General features: G+C 42.5%; 1 protein-coding gene across 1 annotated transcript; it reads left to right on the top strand.

Annotated features, from left to right (window-relative positions):
• Positions 1–4,855: 4,855 nt before the first annotated feature.
• LOC103177386 (matrix metalloproteinase-21-like) lies at positions 4,856–17,373 on the top strand (the record flags this gene model as incomplete). The annotated part of the gene is given in 7 exon segments (XM_042340073.1): positions 4,856–4,924; positions 8,828–9,530; positions 10,712–10,851; positions 12,378–12,519; positions 12,956–13,210; positions 14,009–14,181; positions 17,065–17,373. Coding segments are annotated over 7 exon segments (1,791 nt in total), but the record flags the coding sequence as incomplete, so codon positions are not given.
• Between the last annotated feature and the right edge of the window lie 9,242 nt (positions 17,374–26,615).

The raw sequence follows: 26,615 nt of genomic DNA, 5'->3' as shown, positions 1-26,615 counted from the left end.
TTTTAAATGTTACAGACCGCCATTGGCATCAGTGTTTATTCGGGATGAATCATTGCAGGTGACCTTTCTCCATAAATCAGTATCTGGTTGTTTTATATGGACTCGAGCCAACCAGAGATTGGAATTCCAGACTATAGCTTTTCACCGGCCCCCAAACACAGCAGATACTTCCAGCTACACCATTTGCATCCAGGCACATCTTTAATATTTCCCAATCTTATTTTAGAGTTAACATTTGAACTGTGATATTAATAAAGTTGGCCCAGTTGCTCAGTTTATTTTCCCATTGAAATCGAAAGGCATACTGCTCGAATAAAAAAAAGCCACACTACAAAATGTAAAGGTCGGTGCACACAGAATTGGTTCCAGTGAAGACAAATTTCTCCCCTTTCATCCTCCTCTGATGAAAGTGTTTGACTCCTTTTTTCTTTTGGCTGGATTCCACTTCACCATATTATCATAGTGATAATATGTAATGTATCTTGACTGTGAGTGTTGACCAAATGGAGACCGCACAACCAGCCCTGTATTCATGAAGATGCTGTACGTAGAGTCTAATTTAAAGTTTCTGAAAAGATTTCTCAATACAAAATGTGCAATTGCTGAAACTGTTGAAAAGTTTGCGAACAAACTCAATATTTTAGAATTTTAAAAATTGCCTTCCTCTATTTCTTATTTGAAAACACTGCAAATTAGACTTTCATATCTGGATGCTGCTGGCTATGATTAAACCTTGACTTTTCAAAGCTATGTTGCTTGATTCACTGTTTGCTATGAATACTATTTGTTTCATCTCAGGAGTGATTAATTGGAAAACTGTAAATAGTTTAATCCTTTTATCAGTTAGTTGCATTTTAAAGACAAGAATTGTAACCTTCAAACATTGTAGGTGCTAACTCAGTGCACAATAAACGTAAGCCAGTTGTCTCAAACTGGTTGGCTTTATGTTACATTATGTGGAGTCCTGCAGCTCAGTGGTTAGAGCACTCGCCTTGCAAACGAAGAGACCTGGGTTCGATTCCCAGACAGGGCGAAACGTTGGGCAAGTTTCCTTACCTCCACATGCCTCTGTTTACCTATCAATAAGTAGGAACCCGGTTGTTAGTCGATTGGCGCTTCTGATGTTGCAGACCCTCTGGGCATTGGAATTGTAACCTTCAGAGGTTGTAATGGTGTACCTGGGAGTTGTGATATTGGCTCTAAGGACTGCAAGTGGACTTTCAGAGACACTGACAACAACACCTTGCATTTATATAGAGCTCCTCACGCAGGGTAGCGTCCCAGAGTGCTTTCAACAACAACAACAACAACAACTGGGATTTATATCATGCCCTCCGGCGTCTCAGAGTGCTTTACAGTAACTTTAAAGTAACTTTCCCAACTGACAGTTGTGTCTAAGGGTGAATGATATCATGGTCAGATTGAACTCTCTTGGAAAACAATGACTGACAGGCAGCAGAAACTCACAGATGTACATTTTCAGTGAGGAGATATTAATTCCTGTTGCGTTTCCATATCCTATTATTTGCCCACAAAATAAGCAGTCAATTCACTTTACAGTGATTCTGTGAAGTGCTTTGAGACATCTCAAAGATGTGATAAAGCGCTATATCAAATGCAAGGATTATTATTATTATGATTATGTAATTCTATATATTAATAGTTGCTACAAAGTGCCCATTGTCCCCCATGTGGGACATTTCCTTGAAGCCTGCACCAAAGTCATTTATTATTGATGTGTTCAGTTGAATTTAACATTGATTAAAGACTGAGGTAACAGAGAATATGGCAACCTTCTCATCCTCCAACACTCATTATCTTTGGCTGCCCTCTAGTGTCTCTAGGTATTGGTGCGTATCTGCTGCTTCACTAACGTAAATTGCACTCTACACAACTGAAGCAGAATATCCTGTTCAAAATATACAGGGTCTAATTTGAAGTATCTCTTTACGGGATTCCCTAATAAAAATTCCCATCGACCTGTGGGAACTCCATCCTGGAAGTAGAATGTATAAATGCAAGTTGTTGTTGTTGGTCGTGGACCCGAAACGTTGACTCACTTTCCTTTCTCCATAGATGCTGCCTGACCTGCTGAGTGTTCTCAGCCACTTCTGTTTTTGTTTTCAGATTTCCAGCATCTGCAGTATTTTGTGTTTTGTTTGTACAACCTTACAACAACAACAACTTGGCGTGGAAGGCGCTATATAAATTATTGGCTATGAAGATACTTTGTACTGGAATAGCAAAACCCAAGGCTCTCATGTCGGTTCCTATCAGCAGTGCCCCTTCACCTCAGGTGCTGATTGCATCAACCTCACCAGTTGCTCATTCCACAACTACAGCAACTTGCATTTACGCATGAATAGCATTTTGAAGTGCTTAACAGTGACATGGTTTGACGCCGAGCCAGAAAGGGAGGGGAGGTGACAAAATGCACAGTCAAGGAGGAAAGATTTCAAGTGTGATTTCAAGATGGGCAAAAGGGGGCAAAACGGAGGGATTGAGGCAAAGAGCTCCAGTGGTATTGTGCCCGAAAGAACAGCTGCCACTTGTAGAGCAGAGGGAAGGAGGGACTACAATTCATGAAGCTATGCAGAACCTTGGCATTTTGTTCAACCATCTACTCTCCTTTTAGTTGTTAATCTAGGCTCTGACCAGGTCCATTTTCCTCCATCTCCACAAGACTGCCTACCTCTGCCAATTATCTTACCCCGATCACAGCCAAAACCCTCATCCATACACTTGTCACCTCCAGATTTGATTAACATTCTGCCCTCCAGGCTCCACAAGTTAGAAATCATCCAGAACTCTACATTCTGTGTTCTCTCTGCCATCACGTTCTGTGCCCATCACCCTCATCCTTATCCAGCTCCCCTGATGGGTCAACTTTAATATCCTTATTCTCACTTTAATTGCCTCCACTGCCTTGTCCCCCTGACTCTGTGATCTCCTGTGACTCTATTCACCGGCCACTTCCTCTGCCCTGCCAACTCTACCCTATTTCATGCCCCTCACCTGTTCTGCTCCATTATTTTCTGGCAAGTTGTCAGCTACTTCTTACCTTTCCTCTGGAACTGCCTTCTAAAAATCCCCCATCTTGTACTTTCTCTTCCTCTCTCTCTCTCTCTCCAAGCATCAAAACAATATTAAAGTCTAAATTAAGCAGCACAAATGAATCTAAATATCTGTTCTACTTCCTCAGTCTAAATATATTTTAACAACCAGCTGTCCCTGGTCTAACTGCATTTAATTAAAGCAGAAATATTTTCTAAATATGTTCTGCATTTGAAGATTTTTGGTAAAGGAACACTGCACAGAAATTGACCTGAATCCTTGCACTTTCTAAGTATGGTTTGACTTCATGTTATGTTTGGAACTTTTCAGTGAATGAACTTTTAATAAATTCAGAGTGGTTCAACTGGAAAAGAGAAACAAACTGGTGACAAGAACAACATTTTTGATGGATCTCTGGATAAATCAACCATATAGCTATTTGGAAAGCAATCAAATTGTTAACATCAATCAGATTAATTGAAATAATTTAATAACAATAACAACAACCACTTGCATTTATACAGCGCCTCTCACACAGGGAGAGTCCCAGAGCGCTTAACCGTGGCGGAGCACACTGCTGAGCTGGGGGGAGGGGGAGGTGACCATAGCCACGGTTGAAGAGGAAGATCTTCAGGCATGACCTGAAGATGGGGAAGGAGGGGGCATAGAGGAAGAGTGTTCCAGATTTTTGGGGCATAGTGGCTGAAAGCACATCCACCGATAGTGGAACAGAGGGCACAAAGGACATCCAGAAGGCCGGAGCCAGTCAAACGGAAGCATCGGGTAGTGGGTTGGGGGTAAGCAGGTTGGAGACGTAGAGAGGTGCAGGGCATGAAAGGATTTTGAAAATAAGTGTGAGGATTTTGAAATCGCTCTATTTGGCGATAGGGAGCCTGTGGAGCCTGGCTGGAACTGGTGTGATGGAGGTACAGAGTTTAGTGCGGATGAGTATGAGGGCGGCGGAGTGCTGGATCTTGTGCATGGTGGAGCTGGGGAGACCAGCAAATAGGGCATTTGAGAAGTCAAGTCAGGAGGTGCCAAATGCATGGACAAGTGTTTCAGTCACGTCTGGGGTAAGGTATGTTCAGAGACGGGCAATGTGATGGAGGTGGAGGAAGGCAGAAGGAAGAAGGAGGAGGAAAAAATATTAAAGCAAATATCTTTAATCCAGTATGGTAGAATAACTGGTTTATAATCAGCAGATTTTGATATAAAAATAGCCTCACCTAGATTGGTTTCTCAATAAAGAATATTTTAAGTGTGATTATAAATTTCACTGAAATACTGTTACATAGAATTACACATGGAATGTTACAGCACAGAAACAAACCATCCATTCAGTTACCTCATGCCAGTGTTTATACTCCACATGTGCCTCCCCCTCCTAATTCCCTCTCCTTATCTCCTTTATTGCCTTCTCCATCATTATCAATGACTATCTCAAATAATTTAAGTAAGATACTCAGCTTGCAGTGGAGTCATGTAGCTGGTTAGAGCACTCGCCTCGCAAGTGAGAGATCTGGGTTCCATTCCCGACAGGGCATAACATTGGGCAAGTTTCCTTACTCAATACACCTCTGTTTACTTAGCAGTAAGTAGGAACTAGGTTGTTAGTCGATTGGCGAATCACTTTTCCGGAGGTAATAATTCCTTTAAAAAAATTGGTCACTCAATCCACAACTGTTTGTGGGACACTGCTGCCCACAATTGGCTAATGCATTTTGCCTACAAAATATACAGTCAATTCACTTTACAGTATATTCTGTGAAGCAGTTTGAGACGTCTCAAAGACTCCCCCAGTGCTGCAGTGAAGTGATAAGCCACTATATCAAATGCAAGGATTATTATTATTTCACTCTGTATCATAATAAATAATAATCCTTGCATTAGATATAGCGCCTTATCATGTCTTCTAGATGTCTCTAAGCTCTTCACAGAATATACTGTAAAGTGAATTGACTGTATATTTGTGAGCAAAACGCAGCAGTCAATTGCACACAGCAGTGTCCCACAACAGTCGTGGATTGAAGTGACCAAATTTATTATTGTTTTTTTCTTGAGGGATTATTATCAGGCATGTGGAGTAAGGAAACTTGCCCAAGGTGTCATCCTGCCGGGAATCAAACCCAGGTCTCTCGCTTGCGAGGCGAGTGATCTAACCAGTAAGCTACAGGACTTCTGTATCATGTTCGAATATCTCATAGAATGTCACACAGAGAGATCCACTTTGAAGTGTGTTGAGTGTTGTCATTTCAGCAAACAGGGCGGCCAATCTGCCCCAGCAAAGCTTCACACACAGCGGTGCGATGAATGAACAGTTTGAACTTTGGGTATATATGGTTGAGGAAGGACTATTGGGCAGAACCCTGGGAAAGACTCCCCTGCTCCTCTTCAAAATAAACCAGCTTTAATGTCCCCCTGGATCACTAGGGCAGGCAGATGGAAACTCAGTTCAACTTCTCATCTGATGATTGGCACCTGTGCACCTGTAGCACTCCCTCAGTGCTGCAGTGAAGGATCAGCCTGGACTGTGAGCTCACCTCCTGGGGTGGGGATAAGCTGGGTGTTGAATGTAACAGAGTCACCAGAGGTGGGGCCATCAGCCAATTTTTTTTATTAAAAAGTAGGCTTGGAGACACTGATCCGCAGAGCCCAGAGAGAGAGAGAGCGCAGTGGAGCTGAGCAGAGCAGAGATGGGGGAGCAGGTTTGCGAGAGGACCTCAGTGTTGACTCTCCTGGTTGCTGTAATGTTGAACCCAGTTTGGACTGAGTTGGATTTCCACAAGAGAGATCGTTCGGATATCCCACAGGGAAGTCAACACGTGAACTCCATCCTCACACAGCAAGAGGCGATGGTAAATGACAATATCTGCTATATTTTAAAAAAAAGCAACTATATTTCAGTGTCAGTCCATCCGATTATGTGTTTAATATTAATCTGAAATTGAACGAATTCACTCGGAGCTCAGTTTTGGAGAAGTGTTATTGACGTGTTATTGTGTGTGTGTGTGTGCGACTTGTTTAGCTGAATTAATAAAGGAGAGGAGAGAGAGCAGCTTTTTAACTTTCATTTGAGAATGCATTGATTTGAGAATGGCTTGTGGGCTCCTCTGTAGCTCCATGTACTGTACTGCACTGTATTTCTGGTTTGGTTTAGTGTGACACTGTGTTTGGGACCTGATGTGCGCAACTAAGTCTGAAATTGACCATCTCTCAGGTCAGTCAGTCAGTCAGTCAGTCAATCAGCTGGTCATTTCACTCTCCTTAAACTTTACTAGTGTAGTCAAGACAGATCAGACCTGCTAGACTTCATGTCTTGTGTCACCGCCAGGATTAAAAAAGATTCTGTGTTAAGCTTCGGGCTTTAAACACACAGGATTTTCTCATGGATGATGTGGAGAATATAGGACTGGTCCAACACTGTTGTAACTCAAAGTGAAATCCTGAAATGTTGTTCTGTAAATATTCCAGATAGCGGTGAAGTTGAAAGTGCCTTTACTCAACCCCAGGGTATTTTGATCAAATGACCCTCCCCTCATCCCCTCAGAAGAATATTAATTGTTGCCCCACACTGCCCTAAAGGCAGGTTGGGCTAATGTGCTCAGGGTAACAGGAGACATCTGTAACTGTGTCCCAGTGATCATTCCCCACTGGAAGTTTGGACACAAGATCACAGACAAAGTTCAGTTGGAGAAGCCCTTTGACCTGTTGGATTTCATCATACAGGACCGAATACCCACTCTACCATTTGCCATCACTGCATCAAGCTTTTTCTTAATAGATCCATCATCCTGTTTGTAATTTCCCTTTACAAACAAGTAAACCTGTTCTAGTTGTTAATTAATAATATTCCTTGCATTTCATATAGTGCCTCATCACGTCTTCGAGATGTCTCAAAGCGCTTCACAGAATATATTGTAAAGTGAGTTGACTGTATATTTTGTAAGCGAAACACGGCAGCCAATTGTGCACACCAGTGTCTCATAAACAGTCGAGAATTGAATGACCAAATTTTTTTTATTTCTATTTTTAAAGGATTATTAGCCCCAGCAAAGTGATCCGCCAATCAACTAACGGGGTTCCTACTTACTGCTCGGTAAACAGAGGAGCATGGAGTAAGGAAACTTGCTTAACGTTTCGCCCTGCCTGGGAACTGAACCCAGGTCCTCTTGCTTGCGAGGCGAGTGCTCTAAACAAAACGCTACAGGACTCTGAATTATCCTGAGTAAAAAAAATACTACCTGGCTTATGTCCTGAAAGTTCCCTTTCCCTACCCTAAACATGTGTCCTCTTGTTCTGCTGACTCAGATTATTCGAAAATATTTTTCTGGGTTTACTTTCTCAATTGCATTTAAAATCTTATATACCTCCATAATGTCCCGTCAGAAATGTCTCATTTCCACACTGAGGCGATTAGATTTCTTTGCTCAGGCAAAAAGACTCTAACTTTTTACTCAGCTGTCAACATATACACTTTCTAATAAGTGTTTACAATAGAGAGACCAGATATGCAAAGCAAATCTTACCTCTTCCCTAACTTGGATATTGAGATAAATTGTACTTTCTGGTAAACTGTATTTTGGTGACTTTTTATGTCCATCAATATGAAAGATGTATGTTCTGGGAATGGAACACTTTCTCATATTGGACATCCAATGTCCCAAGAAACACTCCCAAGTCATTCCCGAACTTGGGCGTGATGCAGAGTAAAGCAACAGTAAACAAGGCAAACGAGATGTTGGTTATAAGATGAGAGCTTTACACTGCTCTTGTGAGGCTATCCCTGAGGTACCTCCGTGCAGTGTAGCATCTCAGAGTGCTTAACAGTGGCGGAGTCTGACTCTTGTGAATGGTGGAGCTGGAGAGACTGGCGAGGTGTGCGTTTGAGTAATCCAAGTGGGAGGTAACAAACGCATGTACAAGGGTTTGGCTACATTTGTGATAAGGCACGTTTGGAGGCGGGCAATGTGGCAGAGATGGAAGAAGGCGGTCCTGGTCAGGGACCTGATGTGGGGGAGGAAGGACAGCTGGGGATCGAACAAGACGCCTAGGTTGCGCACTGGTTTGGTGAGTGTGAGGGAGAGCCCAGGTATTGCAATCAGCTCTGATCGCTGCAACATACCAGACTCTATGGGCAGTGCAGGAGAGTGCAACGAGGATGATCTCCAATGTTAGAGGGTTGAGCTCCAAGGAATGATTGGATTTGAGAGGCCAGTAAATATTTCTTCACAAAGAAGGTAATCAACAGCTGAACAGATTATCAGAATCATGGCTGAGGCCAGGACACTGAACTAATTTTAGGAAATGACTTGATGCTGTGATGGTCTTGCTGGAATGATGAGAATGTGGTGAAAGGCCATCTTCATCTGAACCTTTCTTATTAATTATTAACGGGTTGGCTGATATCCTGGAAAAAAAAATTAAATTGGACATTTTTACAAATTGAAATTCTGTTTTCACATTTTTATATATTTATTTTATATATTTTAAAAATCTACAAATTGAAAAAAAGTTTAAATTTTAAAATTTGACATTTCCAACTGCCCCCCAAAAAATTGGACTGATGGAAAAATATTACAAAAGATAATTGATGGTTATTTATTTTCAGTGCAAGGATAGAACAAAAATAATTATTTCTGAAGTAGTGTTTTGGAATTGGTAACTAAAGGAATTGAAAAAGCAATCATTTTATAATTGTAATAAATATATACAATATATATACACAATAGGGCAAATAAATTGTGCTCCATTGTGGTTCGTATATTAACTGCAGGAATACTTGAGAAGATTTGGCTGGTGTGACCCAGTTCCTTGGGACTTTCAAGGATATGGGAACATCTCAGCACCACAAGAGGAAGATCAGGAGCCCAGTGATTTGTCTCAGACCCTGATGGAAGGGATTTCCAGTGGTACGGTTGAGGAAATGAGACCCAATAATCTCACAGAGGATCCTTTATATGTTGAGGCTCTGAGTAAGTTCCAGAGTGCAAATAACCTGACAGTCACTGGCGTCCTGGATGAAGCCACCAGAGAAATCATGAACAAACCTAGGTGTGGTTTTCCTGACAAAACATCATTGCTGAACGATTCTTTCGCTAACGCACCATCATGGAATGGATCCTCCAACAGCTCCACCAACCATACTGAAGCAATGAACTCCACAGGCCCCAGCTCCAGCACTGAGCCAGAATCTGTCAGGAGGAAGCGATTCCTCGACAGGTTGATGTGGAATGCCAGAAGCAAGCGAGAACTCCTAGGTGAGGACAGAGCAGCAGCCATTGCTCTTGGGTTTGCCAAGAGGTCACTGAAATGGCGCCTGGTGGGGGAGGCCTACAGTGTACAGATGAGCATCAGCCAGCAGAGGACTCTCCTACGGCTGGCATTCCGAATGTGGAGTGAGGTGATCCCGCTGGAGTTTGAGGAGGATTTATTCTCTCCATCCAGTGACATTGACATCAAACTGGGCTTCGGAAGAGGTAAAAATGGTACATACACATAGATACACAGACACACACACATTCAGACATGTATAGACACACCTAGACATACAACAACAACAACAACAACAAGATTACATTTGTACAGCGCCTTTCACGTCGGGAGGACGTCCCAAGGAGCTGGATACACACAGATGCACAGATGACATCAAGTCATGGCATGAACCAAGATGGTTCATTGGCAAGACTTGGAAAGGCAAACCAGTCACTGGGGGCAGGGAGTCAATCCACTCAGCTCCTGTTAACCCTGCAAGCCGAAACCCTAACAGGTAGTGGGAAAGCAGTGGGAAAGCTTGCCAGACAGCAATATCAATGGCAAGCTATGCGGGTTTAGCTGGTTAGACTCCAGCTAACCCAACGCACATCTGGGGTCCCCACGCGTTGGCTCTTGCCAATCGGCAATTATTACTTTCCGCAATTAGGTGAGCAGGATGCGCACCTAATTCAATCCTTTTTTGCCTCATCCAGCACTTCCCTTTATCAGTTCTGTCACCAGTTCTCAGGTTTTGCCAACTGAGCTGAGCTGGCTACTAACCATCAATAGTTCTAAAGAGTCCCAAACTCTCATGTCCCCCTTTAGACCACTTTCTTTATGCAAATTAAGGAATCTGCCGGACTGATCCCATATCACGGTTGACCAACAAGATGGTAACACTGGCTCTCTTTTTTTCCTTTTAACTCCATTGTGTAATTAACGAAGAACAGTGGAGAAACTCACACACAAAACAGTTCATTCAGAAAAAATGTGAGAAGGGCATTCTCACTGCATGCACCACTGCTCTCAGGGCTTGTGGTAATTGATCTACCTGTGCAGATGCTGTCCCAAATCTTCCATTTAATACCCTCAATTACAGCACCCAACCAATTCTCTTTACAATCGGACAATGAACTGTGTAAATCGCTGTGAAATCCACTGTATAATAAATTGGTGCAGACCACAGAAAATCGTCGCCAGCAATTCAGTCTTCATGGAATAGGGCTCAAGACACTAACTATTTATTTTTCTTTGTGTTCTACCAACACTCCCAGCTTCCACACACATTTAGCCATTTGAGTTGGATTCCAAATGGTGCTTGGTGTCAATCAGCACCTTTGTGACAGAAAAAAGTGGTTTCTTATTCTTGTGTTTCAAACCCAATTGATTAGTGTTTGTTTTCTAGGGAAACACATGGGCTGTTCCCAGAGCTTTGATGGAATAGGACAGGTCTTTGCCCACGCCTGGCGCTTAGGGGACATCCACTTTGATGATGATGAACATTTTGTTGCCCCCAGCAGTGATCAAGGGATCAATCTTCTCAAGGTATTTTTTATTTGCTCTTTCTTATATGTGCTCTATGATCTTGGGGTCGAAGATGTGAATGTCTCATCCTGGATTCACATCATGTCATGGCGTGAAACTACTGCAAGCCAGAAACAACACTAATAATCCTTGCATTTGCTATAGAGTCAAAATACACCAAATGCTTCACAATTAATTCAAATATCATGACTGTGCATTTGTAGGCAAATGTGGCATCCATTTTGCACACATAAAGATCCCGCGACCAGTCCTGAAGTGAATGATTGATTTACCTGAAGGAATATTGGTCAGGAAACTGGGAGAAACGCCTTTTTCTTTTCAAATAGTATAATAAGATTTTTAATGTTCACTTGAACAGACCTCGATTTAACACCTGACACCTGGTGAAGAATGTGCCTGTACTTCAATAACTGTTTCAATGGAAATGTCTAAAAACTTTAAGAACAGGTATATAAAGTGTAATGGAATGATTGCTGGTTGAGAGGCCTCGATGGGCCAAATGGCTGTCTGTTCCAAAATTCCTATATATCCCTATAAATGCTCCTTATTTAAGTAAGGGCATTGGCTCCTGTCAATGTCTTCTGTCCTGCGGCTGTGATCTCAACCTCCACGGCTTATCCCTTAGACTCACCGAACCGGTGCACAACTCTAGGCTTTAGGTTTGACCTACAGCTGTCCTTCCAACCACACATGTGGTCCCTGACCAGGAGCGCCTTCCTTCACCTCCGCTACATTGCCCGCCTCCTTACCCTACCCCTTACCTTACCCCAGACGCAGCCAAAACACTCGTCCTTGCATTCGTCCCCGCCCGACTCGACTTCTCAAATGCCCTCTTCACCTGTCTCCTCAGCTCCACCGTCCACAAAATTCAGCTGATCCAAAAGTCTGCAGCCTACATACTGACCCATACTAAACTCCACACCCGCATCACAGCAGTTCTAACGAGGCTCCACTGACGCCGAACGGATCGATTTCAAGATCGTCACACCGTCTTCAAATCCCTTCATGACCTGGCACATCCCTACCTCTCCGACCTGCTTACTCACCAACCCACTGCCTCCACTCACCTGGCTCTGGCCTGCTGCATGTCCCTTGTTTCCTCCGTTCCACCGTCAGTAGCTGCACTTTCAGCCACTATGGCCCAAAACTCTGGAACTCTTCCTTTATCCCTCTGCCTTGTCCCCTCCTTCCTCATTTTCAGGTTGCTCCTGAAGATCTTCCTCTTTGACCGTGCCTTCGGTCACCTCCCCCCTTAACCCCGGTTCCAGCGCCTTGGAATATTCTCCCGACGTGAAAGGCACTATACAAATATAATTTGTTTTTGTGTTCCGTCACTGTCAAGCGCTCTGGGACACTTTCCTGCGCGAGTAACATTACAATGCTGGTTGTTGTTGTTGTAAACCCTGTTCTGATACCTTAGTTAGTTTTCATGATGCAACTGTAATGTAACAAACATAGAAGTTAGCTTCAAACCTTTTTGTGCTGAATTGGGTTTACAGACACTTTCTTTGCCTCCTGTGTTGAAGGTTGCTGTTCATGAAATCGGTCATGCTCTGGGCTTGCCTCACATCTACCGATCAGCCTCTGTGATGCAGCCAAATTACATCCCGCATGACAGATACTTTGAGCTGGATTGGTTCGACAGAAAGTCTATGCAGGAGATATATGGTAAGTATCTCTTACTCTAACTCATTTCCACATTTCTCCTTAGACACTGAGGTCTCATTCACTGATTGCGAACACCAACAGTTAATATAATGGGGGAGAAGCCTTGACCAAACAACCGCAAGAGCTAGAACCTAATATCCAAGGTTGGAGTGCTTGGAGAATGGGTTAGAAATAGAGACAGTTGCATTGAGTTTTTATTCCAATATTGTGAAGCTGCCAACACTCACTGCCAAGGTTCGCACACAAACAGTGGCCACTTGGGCAAGGTAGCAAAGGGTGACCAATGCAATCCAGTAGAAGGGAAAAAGGAATCCAATCACTTCAGGCAAGAAGGGAAGAATATAAGAGAAAATTAGCAGAAAAAAATATAGCGGTGTTGAGCTCAGTGGTGTGAAACCCTCTACAATATAACGTGCTGTTCTTCTTTACTTCACAGGCATTTGTGAGGGAGGATTCAGTACAGTGTTTGACTGGGTCCATAAGCGCTTAATCGCTGGTGTTGTTAGGTATCAGTTCAATACATACTTCTTCAGAAGTAGCTGGTACTGGATGTACGAAAATAAAAGCAAGCGAACACGCTACGGGGATCCACTGCCTATTAGCAGTGGATGGCATAACCTTCCCACAACAGATATTGAGGCCTTCGTCCACATCTGGACTTGGAACAGAAATGTGCAGTACTTCTTCAAAGGTACAAAAATACAATTACTTTAACATTCAGTGAAAAGGCCGAGACCCAAGACACCAGAAAGGGTCAAAACAGCAGGAGAGGAGCTGAAATAGACCAGAATCGATAGTTGGGGGTTGGGTTTAAAGCATATCGATTATAGGAGGAAGTGGAACCTGAGATAAGTGAAGTCTTGCAGCCTCACAGTCTTGAAGTCCTGAGAAACATTGGGATTTGGTAACCAGGGGAAGTGACCATAGTTACATTCAAATAATTAGTTTTTAAGACACATAAAGAGAAGCAAGACTGAGGGGTAGAGGGAGGGAGTTCCAGACCTTAGGGCATAATATCGAAAGGCTCAACTGCTGATAATGAGAACTGCAGCAAGCCCATGTTCTCCCTGGGAACGGAGAGAGCAGTGGGGTAAAGATAAGAGAGATAGGCAGGTGCTAACTACATAATTAAGGCCATTTTTAATTCCCTCTTTATACAAGTCTTTGCCCAAGTTTAACTCAATCTGCCACTGTGATCTGTGCTGATCTAGACATGTGATGCCTGATTGCTAATCTATGCTGAGCATTTATTGAGACGACCTTGATCAGGCATGGATATAATGCTCTCCATGGTTAAATACTAACTCTCTAGGCTTTACCCATGAGGAAAATGTTTAAAACAGAATTAGATAGATGCTGAAGAGAAGGAATGTGTAGAGTGTGAGGTGGAATAGGTGACTGATGTGGAGGAAAAGCATAAGCACAGATCTGATGGATGAATGGATTTGTGCTGTGAAATATTCTCAGATCCTGTGATTCTCTTTTGAAGGGACTCAGTATTGGCGATATGATTCCAACCGGGATATGGGTTTCACTGAAGATGTACAAGGCAGCAGATATCCCAAGCTCATCAGGGATGGTTTTCCTGGTGCTCCCAGTCCCATGGACACAGCCTATTTTGACAGAAGGGACAATAACATTTATTTCTTCAGGGGCGATCAGGTGGGCTAAATCATCATTTGTACGGCATCTATACGGTACACATCAGTTGTAGCTGCAAAAAGCGCTCTGGGACCCTACCCTGTGTGAGGGGTGCGATATAAATGCAAATTCTTGTTGCAACTTGGCATTTCATATGTTAGATAATAGCAAGTCTTTCATTTGATATAAGTGCCCATCAAATGGAAGTGCCTCAAGGTGCTTTTCAGCAGTTACTGTTAAGTGCACTGACATGTATTTGTAGAAAAATGTGGCAGCCAATTTGTGCATAACAATGTCTTGCAAACAGACAGAACGTTAATCATTAATTAATCTGGAGGATTGTTGGCCAGGAGAAACTTTCTTTTTGATAGTGTGATGGGTTGTTCAATGACCATTTGTACAGGCAGATGAGCTTCAACAACTTACATTTATACAGTACTCTTTACACAGGTGCTTGACAGTGGCAAGTTTGATAATAATCCTTGCATTTGATACAATGCCTTATCACATCTTTGAGATGTCTCAAAGCACTTCACAGAATATACTGTAAAGTGAATTGACTGTATATTTTGTGGGCGAAACATGGCAGCCAATTATGCACAGCAGTGTCCCACAAACAGTCGTGGACTGAGTGATCAGATTATTATTATTATTTATTTTTTGAAGGGATTATTACCCCTGGAAAAGCGGGCCAGCAATAATAATAATAATAATAATCCTTGCATTTGATATAGCGCTTTTCACGTCAGGAGGACGTCCCAAAGCGCTTCACAGAATACACTGTAAAGTGAATTGACTGTATATTTGTGGGCGAACGCGGCAGCCAATTGCGCACAGCAATGTCCCACAAACAGTCGTATGGATTGAAAATGACCAATTTATTATTGTTTTTGGTTTTGGAGGGATTATTATTAGGCGTGTGGAGTAAGGAAACTTGCCCAAGGTTTCGCCCTCTGCCTGGAATTGAACTCAGGTCTCTCACTTGCAAAGCGAGTGCTCTAACCACTGAGCTACAGGACTCCACTTGCTGCTGGGTTCCTACTTACTGATAGGTAAAGAGAGGTGTGTGGAGTAAGCAAACTTGCCCCACATTTCACCCTGCCTGGAATGAAACCAGCTCCTCTTGCTTGCAAGGCGAGCACTCTAACCACTAAGTGGTCGGAAGTGGTCTAAGTCGGAAGGTTGTAGGATCAAGCCCCGTGTCGGCATGTGGAACTCATATAGTCTTAAGATAATGCTGTGTTGCGAAGCGCTTTGGGACATCCTTCTGAAATGAAAGACGCAATACAAAGACCAAATGCAAGGAATTATTCCTATTGATTGGCTCAATTGGTAACTGTGTTACCAATCCCTGAGTGTGGTTGACATTACATTGCTCTTATTAAAGAGCCGGCACAGACTCGATGGGCCGAATGTCCTCTTTTTGTGCTGTATGATTCTATGAAGTTTCCATGGCCATGCTCCCCCTATCTCAGCGACCTCCTAACCCCCTACCATCCTGCTCGCTCCCTCCGCTCAGGGAGCTCTGGCCTGCTTCATGTCCCTGGCCTCGCTCACCCCACTGCTGGCAGGTGGGCCTTCTGCCAGTCTGCCCCCACTCCATCCTGCAGTTCCTCTGCCTTGCCCTCTCCCTTGCCTCCTTCAAGACCCATCTCAAGCCCTCCTCTTTGACCGTGCTTTCGATCATCCTGCTTCCCACCCCACCCTCCTCGATCTCAACCCCCAAAGCAGGTCTGAAACTCTGTCTGTCCAGCAGCTTGGGACATCCTCCTGACGTGAAAGACGCTATACAAATGTAATTTTGTTGTTGTGTTACATTGTTGGATGTGTGCGCCATCCTTCGGATGAGATGTGCAGTTGAACTTCCATCTGGTGTCAAGATTCAGGTGAATGTCAAAGGTCCCATGCACTATTTAGAAGTGTTCTGACCAATATCCTCACACTCATTACTAAATAACAGTTTTATTAGCCATTCATCTTACTGCTGAGTGTGTTGGATTTTTCTGGCATTGCTGTGTCTGCCTACATAGTAAAAGCCACTCTTCAGAGTAGTGCAATCTGCTTTGCGGGTTTTCAAGCTCTCTATCAAATGCAAATATTAGCTTTTATTCGTTGGCATATTGCATACTCTTTGTTGCCTTGTGGGATTCAGGATTAAGTAGAGATGGTTTAAGATTGTGACCAAAATAAGAAAGGGAGAGCAGAGGAGAATTTGTTTTACACACAGAGGATTATTGGGACATGGGACGTCTTACCAAAATTGATGGTTGACACAGATAATAGCTTTTATAAGGGAATTGAATAAATATTTGAAAAGAAAAAACTATAAAAGGATATGGGAAATGTAGGGAGGTGGTCAGACTAAATAGATAGCTCTTTCAGAGAGCTAGGACAGGCATGATGAGCTGAGTGACCTTATTCTGAGCTGTAAGATTCTGTGAACCATATTGCTAATTTCAAATCAATCAAATGGCTTCCGATAATTGCAAATCAGAAGTTGCAATCACACAGCAAATCTGGTTTAGAAATATCACAAATTCGAGCCCACTCGTAAGCTTGCATTTTGAGTACAGTAACAGAGGTTTGCCGGGGTTTGACGTAAGTACTTCAAATCTAATAATATTCATGTATTGTGAATACCCTCCACCTCTCTTGATTCCAACCCCAAGCTCGGGTGCAAACCCTTAACTGCCCAGCACTTTGGGACATCCTTCTGACACGAAAGGTGCATGTTGTTGTTGTTGTTTGTGAAACCATAGCACAGAGCAGAGAAAACGTGTGTCTGATGAGGCAGGGAAAAGTACTTTATGCTCACCAAAGCTTCAGAGGAACAAGGTAGTGATTCCAACATCGGTGAGCATTCTATGTTTCTTATCCATTTAAAAAACTTCTCCCTTTCTACAGGTGACTGCTTTCAGCGTGGAACTGAACCGAAAAATCAGTGGATATCCGAAAAAGATCATTGAGGTTTTTCCACCAGTAGATGCCAACGATCATCCCATTGGGAATATCAATGCCGTCTATTACTCTTACACTCACAGGGCCATCTTCTTCATCAAGGACAAATATTTTTGGAAGGTGGCGGATAAAACCGACCGACATCTAAAGCCTGAGTTGCCACAGAATGGTTTACATCCCAGGAGGAGAGTGGCTGAGCAGTGGGTCGACATTTGTGATGTGCATCCGTCAATGCTCACATTATCGAACAGCTAAGCTCATGTTTCTGAGCATCTGAAAGTTTTCTCCTGTTAGAGACATCTCCGCCGTGGTGAAAACTGAATGAATCCGACTTGAAATGCATCTCAGAAACAAATCTACTTGGACTATTCATCTTTTTTTTTGTATCATGGGTGAATTAATGGGTTTCAAGAGTGACTTAGAAAAACAAGTAGCAGTGGCACAGACTCAATGGGCTGAATGATTTCTTCTGGGTTGAAGTATTTTGTTTCTATGTTAATTACCAATAGGACTGAAGGCCAGGTGGCTGTGGTCAAGTCGTAGTATATTGTAGTGTTTAGAGCACTATTACTGTGCCGCATACACTCTCAGGATTCTAAAGTTCAGGCATTGAGCAAAATTAGTGCAGCTGCTGTTTTTACTTTTTGTACAATCCCCAACTTCCCACTGTTTGGTTCTGTGCACGCAGGTAGCTATATCATATGCACGGATTATTATTATCTTGCATCCCAGCCTGGTTCAGTTGGTAACACTTGAGTCAGAAGCTTGTAGTTCAAGTCCCTACATTGGGATTTCAAGCTCAGAGTCTCTGCTCACACTCAACTCGAGGGTTCTCCTGATATCATAGCCAACAGTCCCCAGATGAAGTTAGTTGTTCACTTCATGAAGGTTTGTGGGACATTGTGGTGCACAAGTTGCTACCGCATTTGCCGACCAGATGCACTTACACTCAGTGCACTTTACAGTAAATCTTGTGAAGCGCTTTGAAACACCTTCATGATATGAAAGGCACTATTATTATTTGGGGAGACCAAGTTTGCAGGGCTATGGGGAGAGAGCAGGGGAATGGGATTTGGGTAGCTCTTTTCAAAGAACCAGCACAAGACACAATGGGCCGAATGGCCTCCTTCTGCGCTGTATGATTCTATGATTATTACATCTGCCTACACTTGGCAGTCAATTGATACAAAGTGCTTTCAGATATTTCCTTCCTTCCTTTCCTATTCCCAGCTTATCTGGAAAAGTCTTGAGATCCAGGGTTACTCTACAGTCATTCTAGACCAAGGTCACAGCATTGGCTTGGCCTGGATTATTTTGTTCTCGCATAGGAGAGGTGTTCTGCTTTCTGTCTACCAACATCGCCACCTGGCAGTACAAGTAAGTAAGTAGAGGCAGCAACAATGTTTTCAATTTTGCTTTTGGTATGAGGCAAAAAATCAGAAAGGTACAGGGGAAGTAGGATAAAGAGGATGGAATGGAAAATATAGATGTAGAATTTGCTAAATATAAATTCCTTTAGAAGGAATAGGATTCTAAGCTTTATAATTTCATTATCCTGGGTCTTTTGATTTAAATTGGTCTTCTGGTTTGAACTCCTTTGTGATTCTGATGGTACTCTGCAGATGTGTATGGACTTGTTTTAATAAAATGGGTGGTAGGTGAGATCTCTCTGGAACAGAACTGGCTCTGAGGAAACAGCAATCCATAGCACTGTTGAACATCCTGACTAAATCGTCAATGAGACTTGCAGGAGTGGACATCTTGCCAAAATCTTAATGGACTTGTCCTTTTTGGACAAGTACCAAACTACGACACCTCCGCATGTGGTTTATGATCTCTGTTAGTGCATGCTGAACAGAGATATTTATTCCAGATTTGTTGATGTATTTACGTCTTGTTCAGCATTTTCCCTTATTACATTTGGATAATTTGCGATGTTAATCAATTGTCTGTCAGCTCCCATCTAGTACAAGTTACACTGACACGCTGATTGATTCCATCAGTTTAATTCACTGTTTAAGGTTACATTAATTCTGTTTTCTCCAGATTGCTGCAGCTCAGAACAGAGTCATCTGTGGGGGTCAGTGTGGTTTGAATTTACAACAAGTGACATGTCAGTCACGCCATCTGTATTTTTATTGTCTGATTGAAAGGAACTTTATTAAAGTCTTGCTTGGCAGCTATTGCGTGATCTCATATGGTCTGTTGGTCTATGTTTTGGATTTTGCATGAATGTGTTTACTTTCTGGAAGGTTCTAGATCAATTGGACAGTACAACTGTCTCTTGGGACGACCACTTTTTAAAATGCACAAGAAAACATTGGGTGAAGAAGACTTTTTGATACGTTTGATATCTTTCCAGAAAACCCATCTTCCCATTACACCATGACCCTATTTCTTAAATGAGTCCAATTCTGGCTCTCACTGCTCTCCCTGATTACCTCTTCCAGTTATTAATCAGCTTATGTGGGAATGATCAGTTCCTGGTTTCTGTCCTAAATGTCCTTCACACACCTGATCACGTGCCCGCTTGTCTCGCTGTTAATTCTGTAGCCCCAACACACCAGTTCCAGCCAGGCTCCACTGACTCCCTATTGCCAGCACCATGCAACTGTACTCCAGCATAAGTCAACAAGGTGGGAGAAAATTGATGATAATATACCTCCTGCTGCCTGCTATTTGATCTTCAGAATATAACTACTGTAAATGTTTCTCGGGGGGAGGGGAGATCTCTTGGAAAATATTTTTCTGTAGACATCATAGATAATCCCACAGGTAAGAGTTACAAAGATTCTGCCTAACTCACAAGAACCTAAGTAATGCCATAGCCGAATGAGCTAAGCTTGGCTTCCCCAAGGCAGTGTGTTTACATTCTCTCTGTCATTATTCCAGAATGAACCCCGTTCACCAATAGTTGCACAAGCCGGAATAGTCAATCGACTGTAAACGTCAATCTGGTATATAAGCATCCTCTTTCACGCTTCTCAGTCACAAAATCTCTCGGCTCACATTAGAACATTTCTCAAGAAAAACCTCCCCAAGCTCTTGTGTGTCTGTCCCTTTTGAAGTGACATTTCCCCAGTCTTCACTGAAGTAACTGATGAGAAATGACTGAGGCTACTTTACACATGGCTACCTTCAGTGTGGAGTCCTGTAGCTCAGTGGTTAAAGCACTCGCTTTGCAAGCGAGTGACCTGGGTTCAATTCCAGGCAGAGGGCGAAACCTTGGGCAAGTTTCCTTCCTCCACACACCTAATAATAATCCCTCCAAAAAAACCAAAAACAATAATAAATTGGTCATTTTCAATCTACGACTGTGGGACATTGCTGTGCGCAATTGGCTGCCGTGTTCGCCCACAAATATACAGTCAATTCACTTTACAGTGTGTTCTGTGAAGCGCTTTGGGACGTCCTCCCGACGTGAAAAGCGCTATATCCAATGCAAGGATTATTATTATTATTATTATTATAGTGTGAGCAACTCCCAGCCATTGATTCACAGAGTGATAGTTAACAGGAAGAGATCAATAAAAACACCTGAAATGCCACAAAAGAATGACTACACAGAGATACACAAGTTTTCTCTTTGTAACTCCCAGTCAATTCCAATCTTAAGCATTTGAATTAATTTTTGAAAATAGAAGATTTAATGAAATGCAGTCAATACCTCTCAGTTTCTAATGCATAGGGTGAGGTGATCAAGCTCAAGTGTGAAGATGCCAACAAAGATTTAATTCAAATGAGGTTAACAATTTCAGTGATCATTCTTGTTGTATTATTGATTATCAATAACTATACTTGTAACAATTAGAGCAGGTCTAATTTACAGGACTGTACACTTGTTTTTTTGGTGCAACGTGCCCAACTTGTATTCAGATGTTTTGCAAAGATTGCAAATGAAAGGGTGAAATGCAAATAGCAATTAGTGCTTTCACCCAGCTGCCAATATCGCAAATTAGAAAGAAGGTCTCATTTACAACAAGCATTTCACATCAATTACTGACTATTTTGTAGATATATTTGTAGATAAATTCTCTTTTTTTGCCCATTTACTCAATTCTTTGTATATTTAGTAATAATACTTGCATCTGATGTACCATATACAACATCAAAATATCTGAAAAACCTGCCTCGAGTACTACTGTTCTCACTCTGTCTGTGTAGGCAATCATGATATCCAATTAGTGCAAAACAGAGCCCGATAATCTGCCATGGAGTGCAGGACTCTGTGGAGTCCTGTAGCTCAGTGGTTAGAGCACTCGCTTTGCAAGTGAGAGACCTGAGTTCAATTCCAGGCAGAGGGCGAAACCTTGGGCAAGTTTCCTTACTCCACACAGAGCCTAATAATAATCCCTCGAAAACCAAAAACAATAATAAATTGGTCATTTTCAATCAACGACTGATTGTGGGACATTGCTGTACGCAATTGGCTGCCGCGTTCGCCCACAAATATACAGTCAATTCACTTTACAGTGTGTTCTGTGAAGCGCTTTGGGATGTCCTCCTGACATGAAAAGCGCTATATCAAATGCTAGGATTATTATTAATGCAGTGATCATTTCGTTTGGAGGTTTGCTGAGCAGGAAAATCCCTCCTGCTTTCAAATACTGTCCACTTGAAACTGGCATAACAAAGCAGCATTCCCAACACAACGCTCCCCCAGTTCTGCACTGGAATGTGAGCATAGATTAGGAACAAACATTTTGATGTGTGGCTTGTACCAACCTTACTGTAAACCATTGTCTAACTGATATACTCCCTGCTACTTTCCTCTACTTGATTTTTTTTATTACTTTCAATGCTCAGATTACACTGTGCACTTTATGACAACTTGGCAGGTTTTTTGTGTAGCCTTCCATAATTAGATGATAAAAATACAGCTCCTGAAATGTTATACTCATTATTTGTCACGGATTGTGTAACTCCACATGTCTGATTAAACACAAAGCCTTTAATTTGCCTTATCAGGTGACTGGTAAAGTGGAGTTGTGTTTATTTCTTATCCCCTTCAATTTGTGCAGAAGGTATCATTTCAATAGCCAGGAGCATTCATCTGAGCAAATACATCAATCATCAACACAATGGGCAATTTTGAATCTCTCACCCAAAATTAAGATCAGAGGAAATCAGTTTCAAAAGGGTTATGTTCTCAGGATCCTTTGAACTCATTCTAGTGAACTCAGAATACTATATTGCCATTGCATGTTGTCTAATTTATACTCACTAATGTCTATTTGGTATCCTATCTACCTTTGATTTAATGGAACTAAGAGCTAACCTTATATATTAAGTTTAGCCTATTGGTATTTGATCCAACGTTTGTTTGTTTGTTTGTTTGTTTGTTTGTTTGTTTGTTTGTTTGTTTGTTTATTGCACATGTGATTGGGGATAGATTGGTCTAGAGTATCATTTAAACTGTGAGCTCAAGTCCTGATGTACAGCTTGAACCCACAACCTACTGACCCAGTAGTGAGAGCACCACCAGCTATAATAATATAATAATAATCCTTGCATTTGATATAGCGCTTTTCACGTCGGGAGGACGTCCCAAAGCGCTTCACAGAATAGACTGTAAAGTGAATTGACTGTATATTTGTGGGCGAACGCAGCAGCCAATTGCGCACAGCAATGTCCCATAAACAGTCGTGGATTGAAAATGACCAATTTATTATTGTTTTTGGTTTTGGAGGGATTATTATCAGGCTCTGTGTGGAGTAAGGAAACTTGCCCAAGGTATCGCCCTCTGCCTGGAATTGAACTCAGGTCTCTCGCTTGCAAAGCGAGTGCTCTAACCACTGAGCTACAGGACTCCAGCTGAGAGAAGCTGAGCAGAAAGAGGTGATATAAGAAGCTGTGGTTAGGTGATACCACACCTAACTGTAGACTGTAGGAGGAAGGTATGATCGAGGGAGGTAAGAGTAGGAGAAAGTGCATATTGTCTTCTTGAATGTCAGCCTGACTCAATTGGTAGTACTGCCACTGAGTCAGAAGGTTATGGGTTCAAGGCCCTGTAGACTTTGAATTGAGTCTACTCTGGTACTCAAGATCCTCAACCTTACTTTTAAATCTCTCCATGATCTTGCCTCACCTTATCTCTGTGACCTCCTCAAATCCTTCCAACCCAGCCACTCCCTCCACTTGGCAGGCACAGGCCTGTTTCATGCACCCCACCTACCCTGCCATCGGATGCTTAGGGTTTTCCAGCGCCTTGGGACGTCCTCCCGACGTGAAAGGTGCTATACAAATGTAATCTTGTTGTTGTTTTCAGCCTCTTTGCCCCCATTGCGGAATCTCTTTTGTGGACTCACCACTTCCCTCACGGTCTGCCTCAAGATATTCCTCTTTGACTACATTTTTGGGCATATTTCTCCACCTCAGCTCTGTCCTCCACCTCGGGTGCAAATTCTGGACTGTCCAGCAGCTTGGGACATCCTCCTGACGTTGGAGGCACTATATGAATGTAAATTTGTATTGTATAGCACTCTGTCCGTGCTATGAAGACCTGATGGTTTAGTCCCATTCCCTATATAATATTCTTTTACAAATAATTGTTCAGTTGACCTTTAAAACCTATCATGGATTCTGCTTCAATCACCATAACCTAATTACCTTCTGTATAAAATGAACTCTCCTAATTATCATGGAAATAGTTTCTCCCTATGTATTTTATATAAAAAATATTTGAACACCTCCTCTCAATCTCCTCTCCAATCAAATGCTCTTGCAGAAGTTCACAGAGAGTTCTTGATACATACCATCCACCCAGTGAGGGCTCAAACCCACATTTGTCAGATGTCAAACAACCAACGAGTGACTATCCTCCTTGGTGGGGGAGGTAAAGGTAGTCTCCTTAGAGCTGAACTGGTTGCCAGATGACATGCCTGGCAACGGAATATTGGAATCGAGCCAGCCCTCTGTAGCGGTCTCAGTAGTCCGGTTCCTGAGTCAGGAGGGTCCGCAGTATCCCAGGGCACTGCTAATGGCAGCACAGCCAGCCTGGCTCATCTGCAGCATCTAGAAGGGCAGACCAGTCACTGGGGTCAAGGAGTCATCCCACTCAGCTCCTGCAAGCCAAATCCTGAAAGGGTAGGGTGGTCCTAGCTGGACAAGCAGCGGGAAAGCTTGCCATATAGAGCTATCAATGGCAAGCTATGCTGTTTTAGCTGGTTAAACTCCAGCAGTACCCCAACACACACACCTGGCTTCCCAAGTTTTAGCTCAGCCAGCCCGCGCCGAATACTTTTCGGAATTAAGTAAGCAGTGTGCAATCCAACAATCTATCTCTGGAATCTCTCATGTGTAGGTGGGATGCATGGAATTATCAGTTTGGTTTGAATAGTCTTAAGCACGATGATGGGTTTTTGCACGTGTCAGACACCAGGCTGACAAAAAAAAATCTTCTCCACTAAAAATAGCCCGTTTCTCTCTTCTCACTTCATAAAATTTTTTTCATCCACTTTATCCGTTCACCTCCAAAATTACGCAGTCACTACACTTCACAGTACGTTCTGTGAAGCGCTTTGAGATCTTTCGATGAGGTGATAAAGTATTATTTCAAATGCAAGGTTCATCATCATCCTCTGGAATCTCCTCTGCACCCTGTTTAGACTCGTTGTGAAACAAGTGGCTGAAACCCAGTCACTTGCATTGACTGCCATCTGGTGTTTCTTTTGGAAAAGGCAATTTAATTTCACAAATCGGGTTCCCCACTCTATCACAGTTCAGCTATGAAACTGTATATTTCTGAAAGCCTTCTTACTTCCTCCCAGGTGCTTTACAGCAGGAAAGTGGACGTTGATCAGGCGTGTAAATTCTGTCTCACCTGTTTCTTCCCTTTCTCTATCCTGTACCACAAAAGCTGACTCAGCACGGGTCAAAATATTAATCTTACCATCCACATGGCTCAACACCCCTCACCTTCCCCCTTCTGTTGTGTATTAAATCATTGTAAGTACATGTTTAAAACATAATTTTAAACATAAAGTAAAAATTTTCTGTTCTTATCTCAGATTCTCACTGTTCAGTGGAGCTATTGCTTTGGCAATTGGCAAATGATCCAATTTAATCTTTCCCCCAAATTTGAAATAATTGAATATACTTTGATTACAATAATGTGACAGGAATTTCCTTTGAATTAGCAGAAAGGAAGGACCCCAACTCCCAACAAGTTGATTTCCAAGTAAATATTTCCAAATATTGTCTATTTTGTGGGCGAAATGTGGCAGCCAATTGCGCACAGTAGTTTCCCTGTGCATAAGGTGGAGTGTGCATCCATGGATGGTGATGCTGTCAGCGCCTGAGGCGTGGAGGCGCTGACGGAAGCCAATCAGGAGAGCCTCTGTCTTGTTGACATTCAATTGTAGAAAGTTAGCTCTCATCCAGGACTCGATGTCTGACAGACATTCTGTCAGGACAGCAGTGATCGCGGAGTCGAGGATGGAGGCAGAGAGGTACAGTTGGGTGTCATCTGCATACAGGTGGAAGTTGACCCCAGGTCTGTGGATGATGTCACTAAGCGGGAGCATATAGATACTGAAGAGGACGGGAACAAGGACAGAGCCGTGAGGAACGCCACACGACACAATGCGGGATTAGAGAAGAAGCCGTTTCTGGACATGAGATGGTAGAGAGAGGTACGATCTGAACCATTCAAGGACAAACCATCAGGGTTGAGGTGAGAGGAGGCAAAGCAAGTTGGCGGCTAAGTAGTTAGTGTACACAGAACATATATATTGAAGTTCAATAAAAGGAAAAACATTGACAATGAACAAGCAGCAAGTATTGTACATGTGGGGCACATGAGAAACTGCCAGCCAAATGTTTGCCAAATGCATTTCTCTTCATCTCATTAAACACACATTCCTAATTGTCCTCTCTCTCTGGTGAGAATCCTGTTCTCAATTTCTACTGCTGTCAAAAATATCCAAGTTGTCCAGTCAGTTGGGTTTATAAAGAGCCATTAAAAAGCCACTTTTGGATCAAAGAACCTCAGCAGGTTATTTTATTTAATATTTACACCTTTGATATGTTCCATTGAGAATCAAGTTTGTGGTACAGAATTCAACCTGGAATGTCTGCTTTATGTTTTTAATGAATGGAAATAAGCACACACACTAGTAATACATGAAAGCCGAGAATGTGGAGAAGCCAACACAAACCATCAAGTTGGGCATTTGTGTTCTTTTAGACTGACTGGCTGAATGGTAAACAGGTTATTGGACCTCTTATTCATTTCTCAACAAGGTAGCCTCTAACTACAACACACATCATTGTTCAGTTCTACTGTTTGCATGGGGAGAGCGGCAGAGGAAACTACACAGCTGTTCACTCACCAATTGTCTGGCTGCTCACTTGCACAGATTTCTTATCTTTTTAAAAGGTTAGATTATAAATAATAAACCAACAGGACCGATGTCAGGCTAACATCGAGCAGATCAGGGTCAGGATGTGCCAATTCGGACTCCTGTGGTTATTTAATATGAAGTACCCTCGCAGTC

This window comes from Callorhinchus milii, unplaced genomic scaffold, assembly GCF_018977255.1.
Source record: "Callorhinchus milii isolate IMCB2004 unplaced genomic scaffold, IMCB_Cmil_1.0 Scaffold13, whole genome shotgun sequence".
Lineage (NCBI taxonomy): Eukaryota > Metazoa > Chordata > Chondrichthyes > Chimaeriformes > Callorhinchidae > Callorhinchus > Callorhinchus milii.
This window is presented reverse-complemented; position numbering and strand designations above follow the sequence as displayed.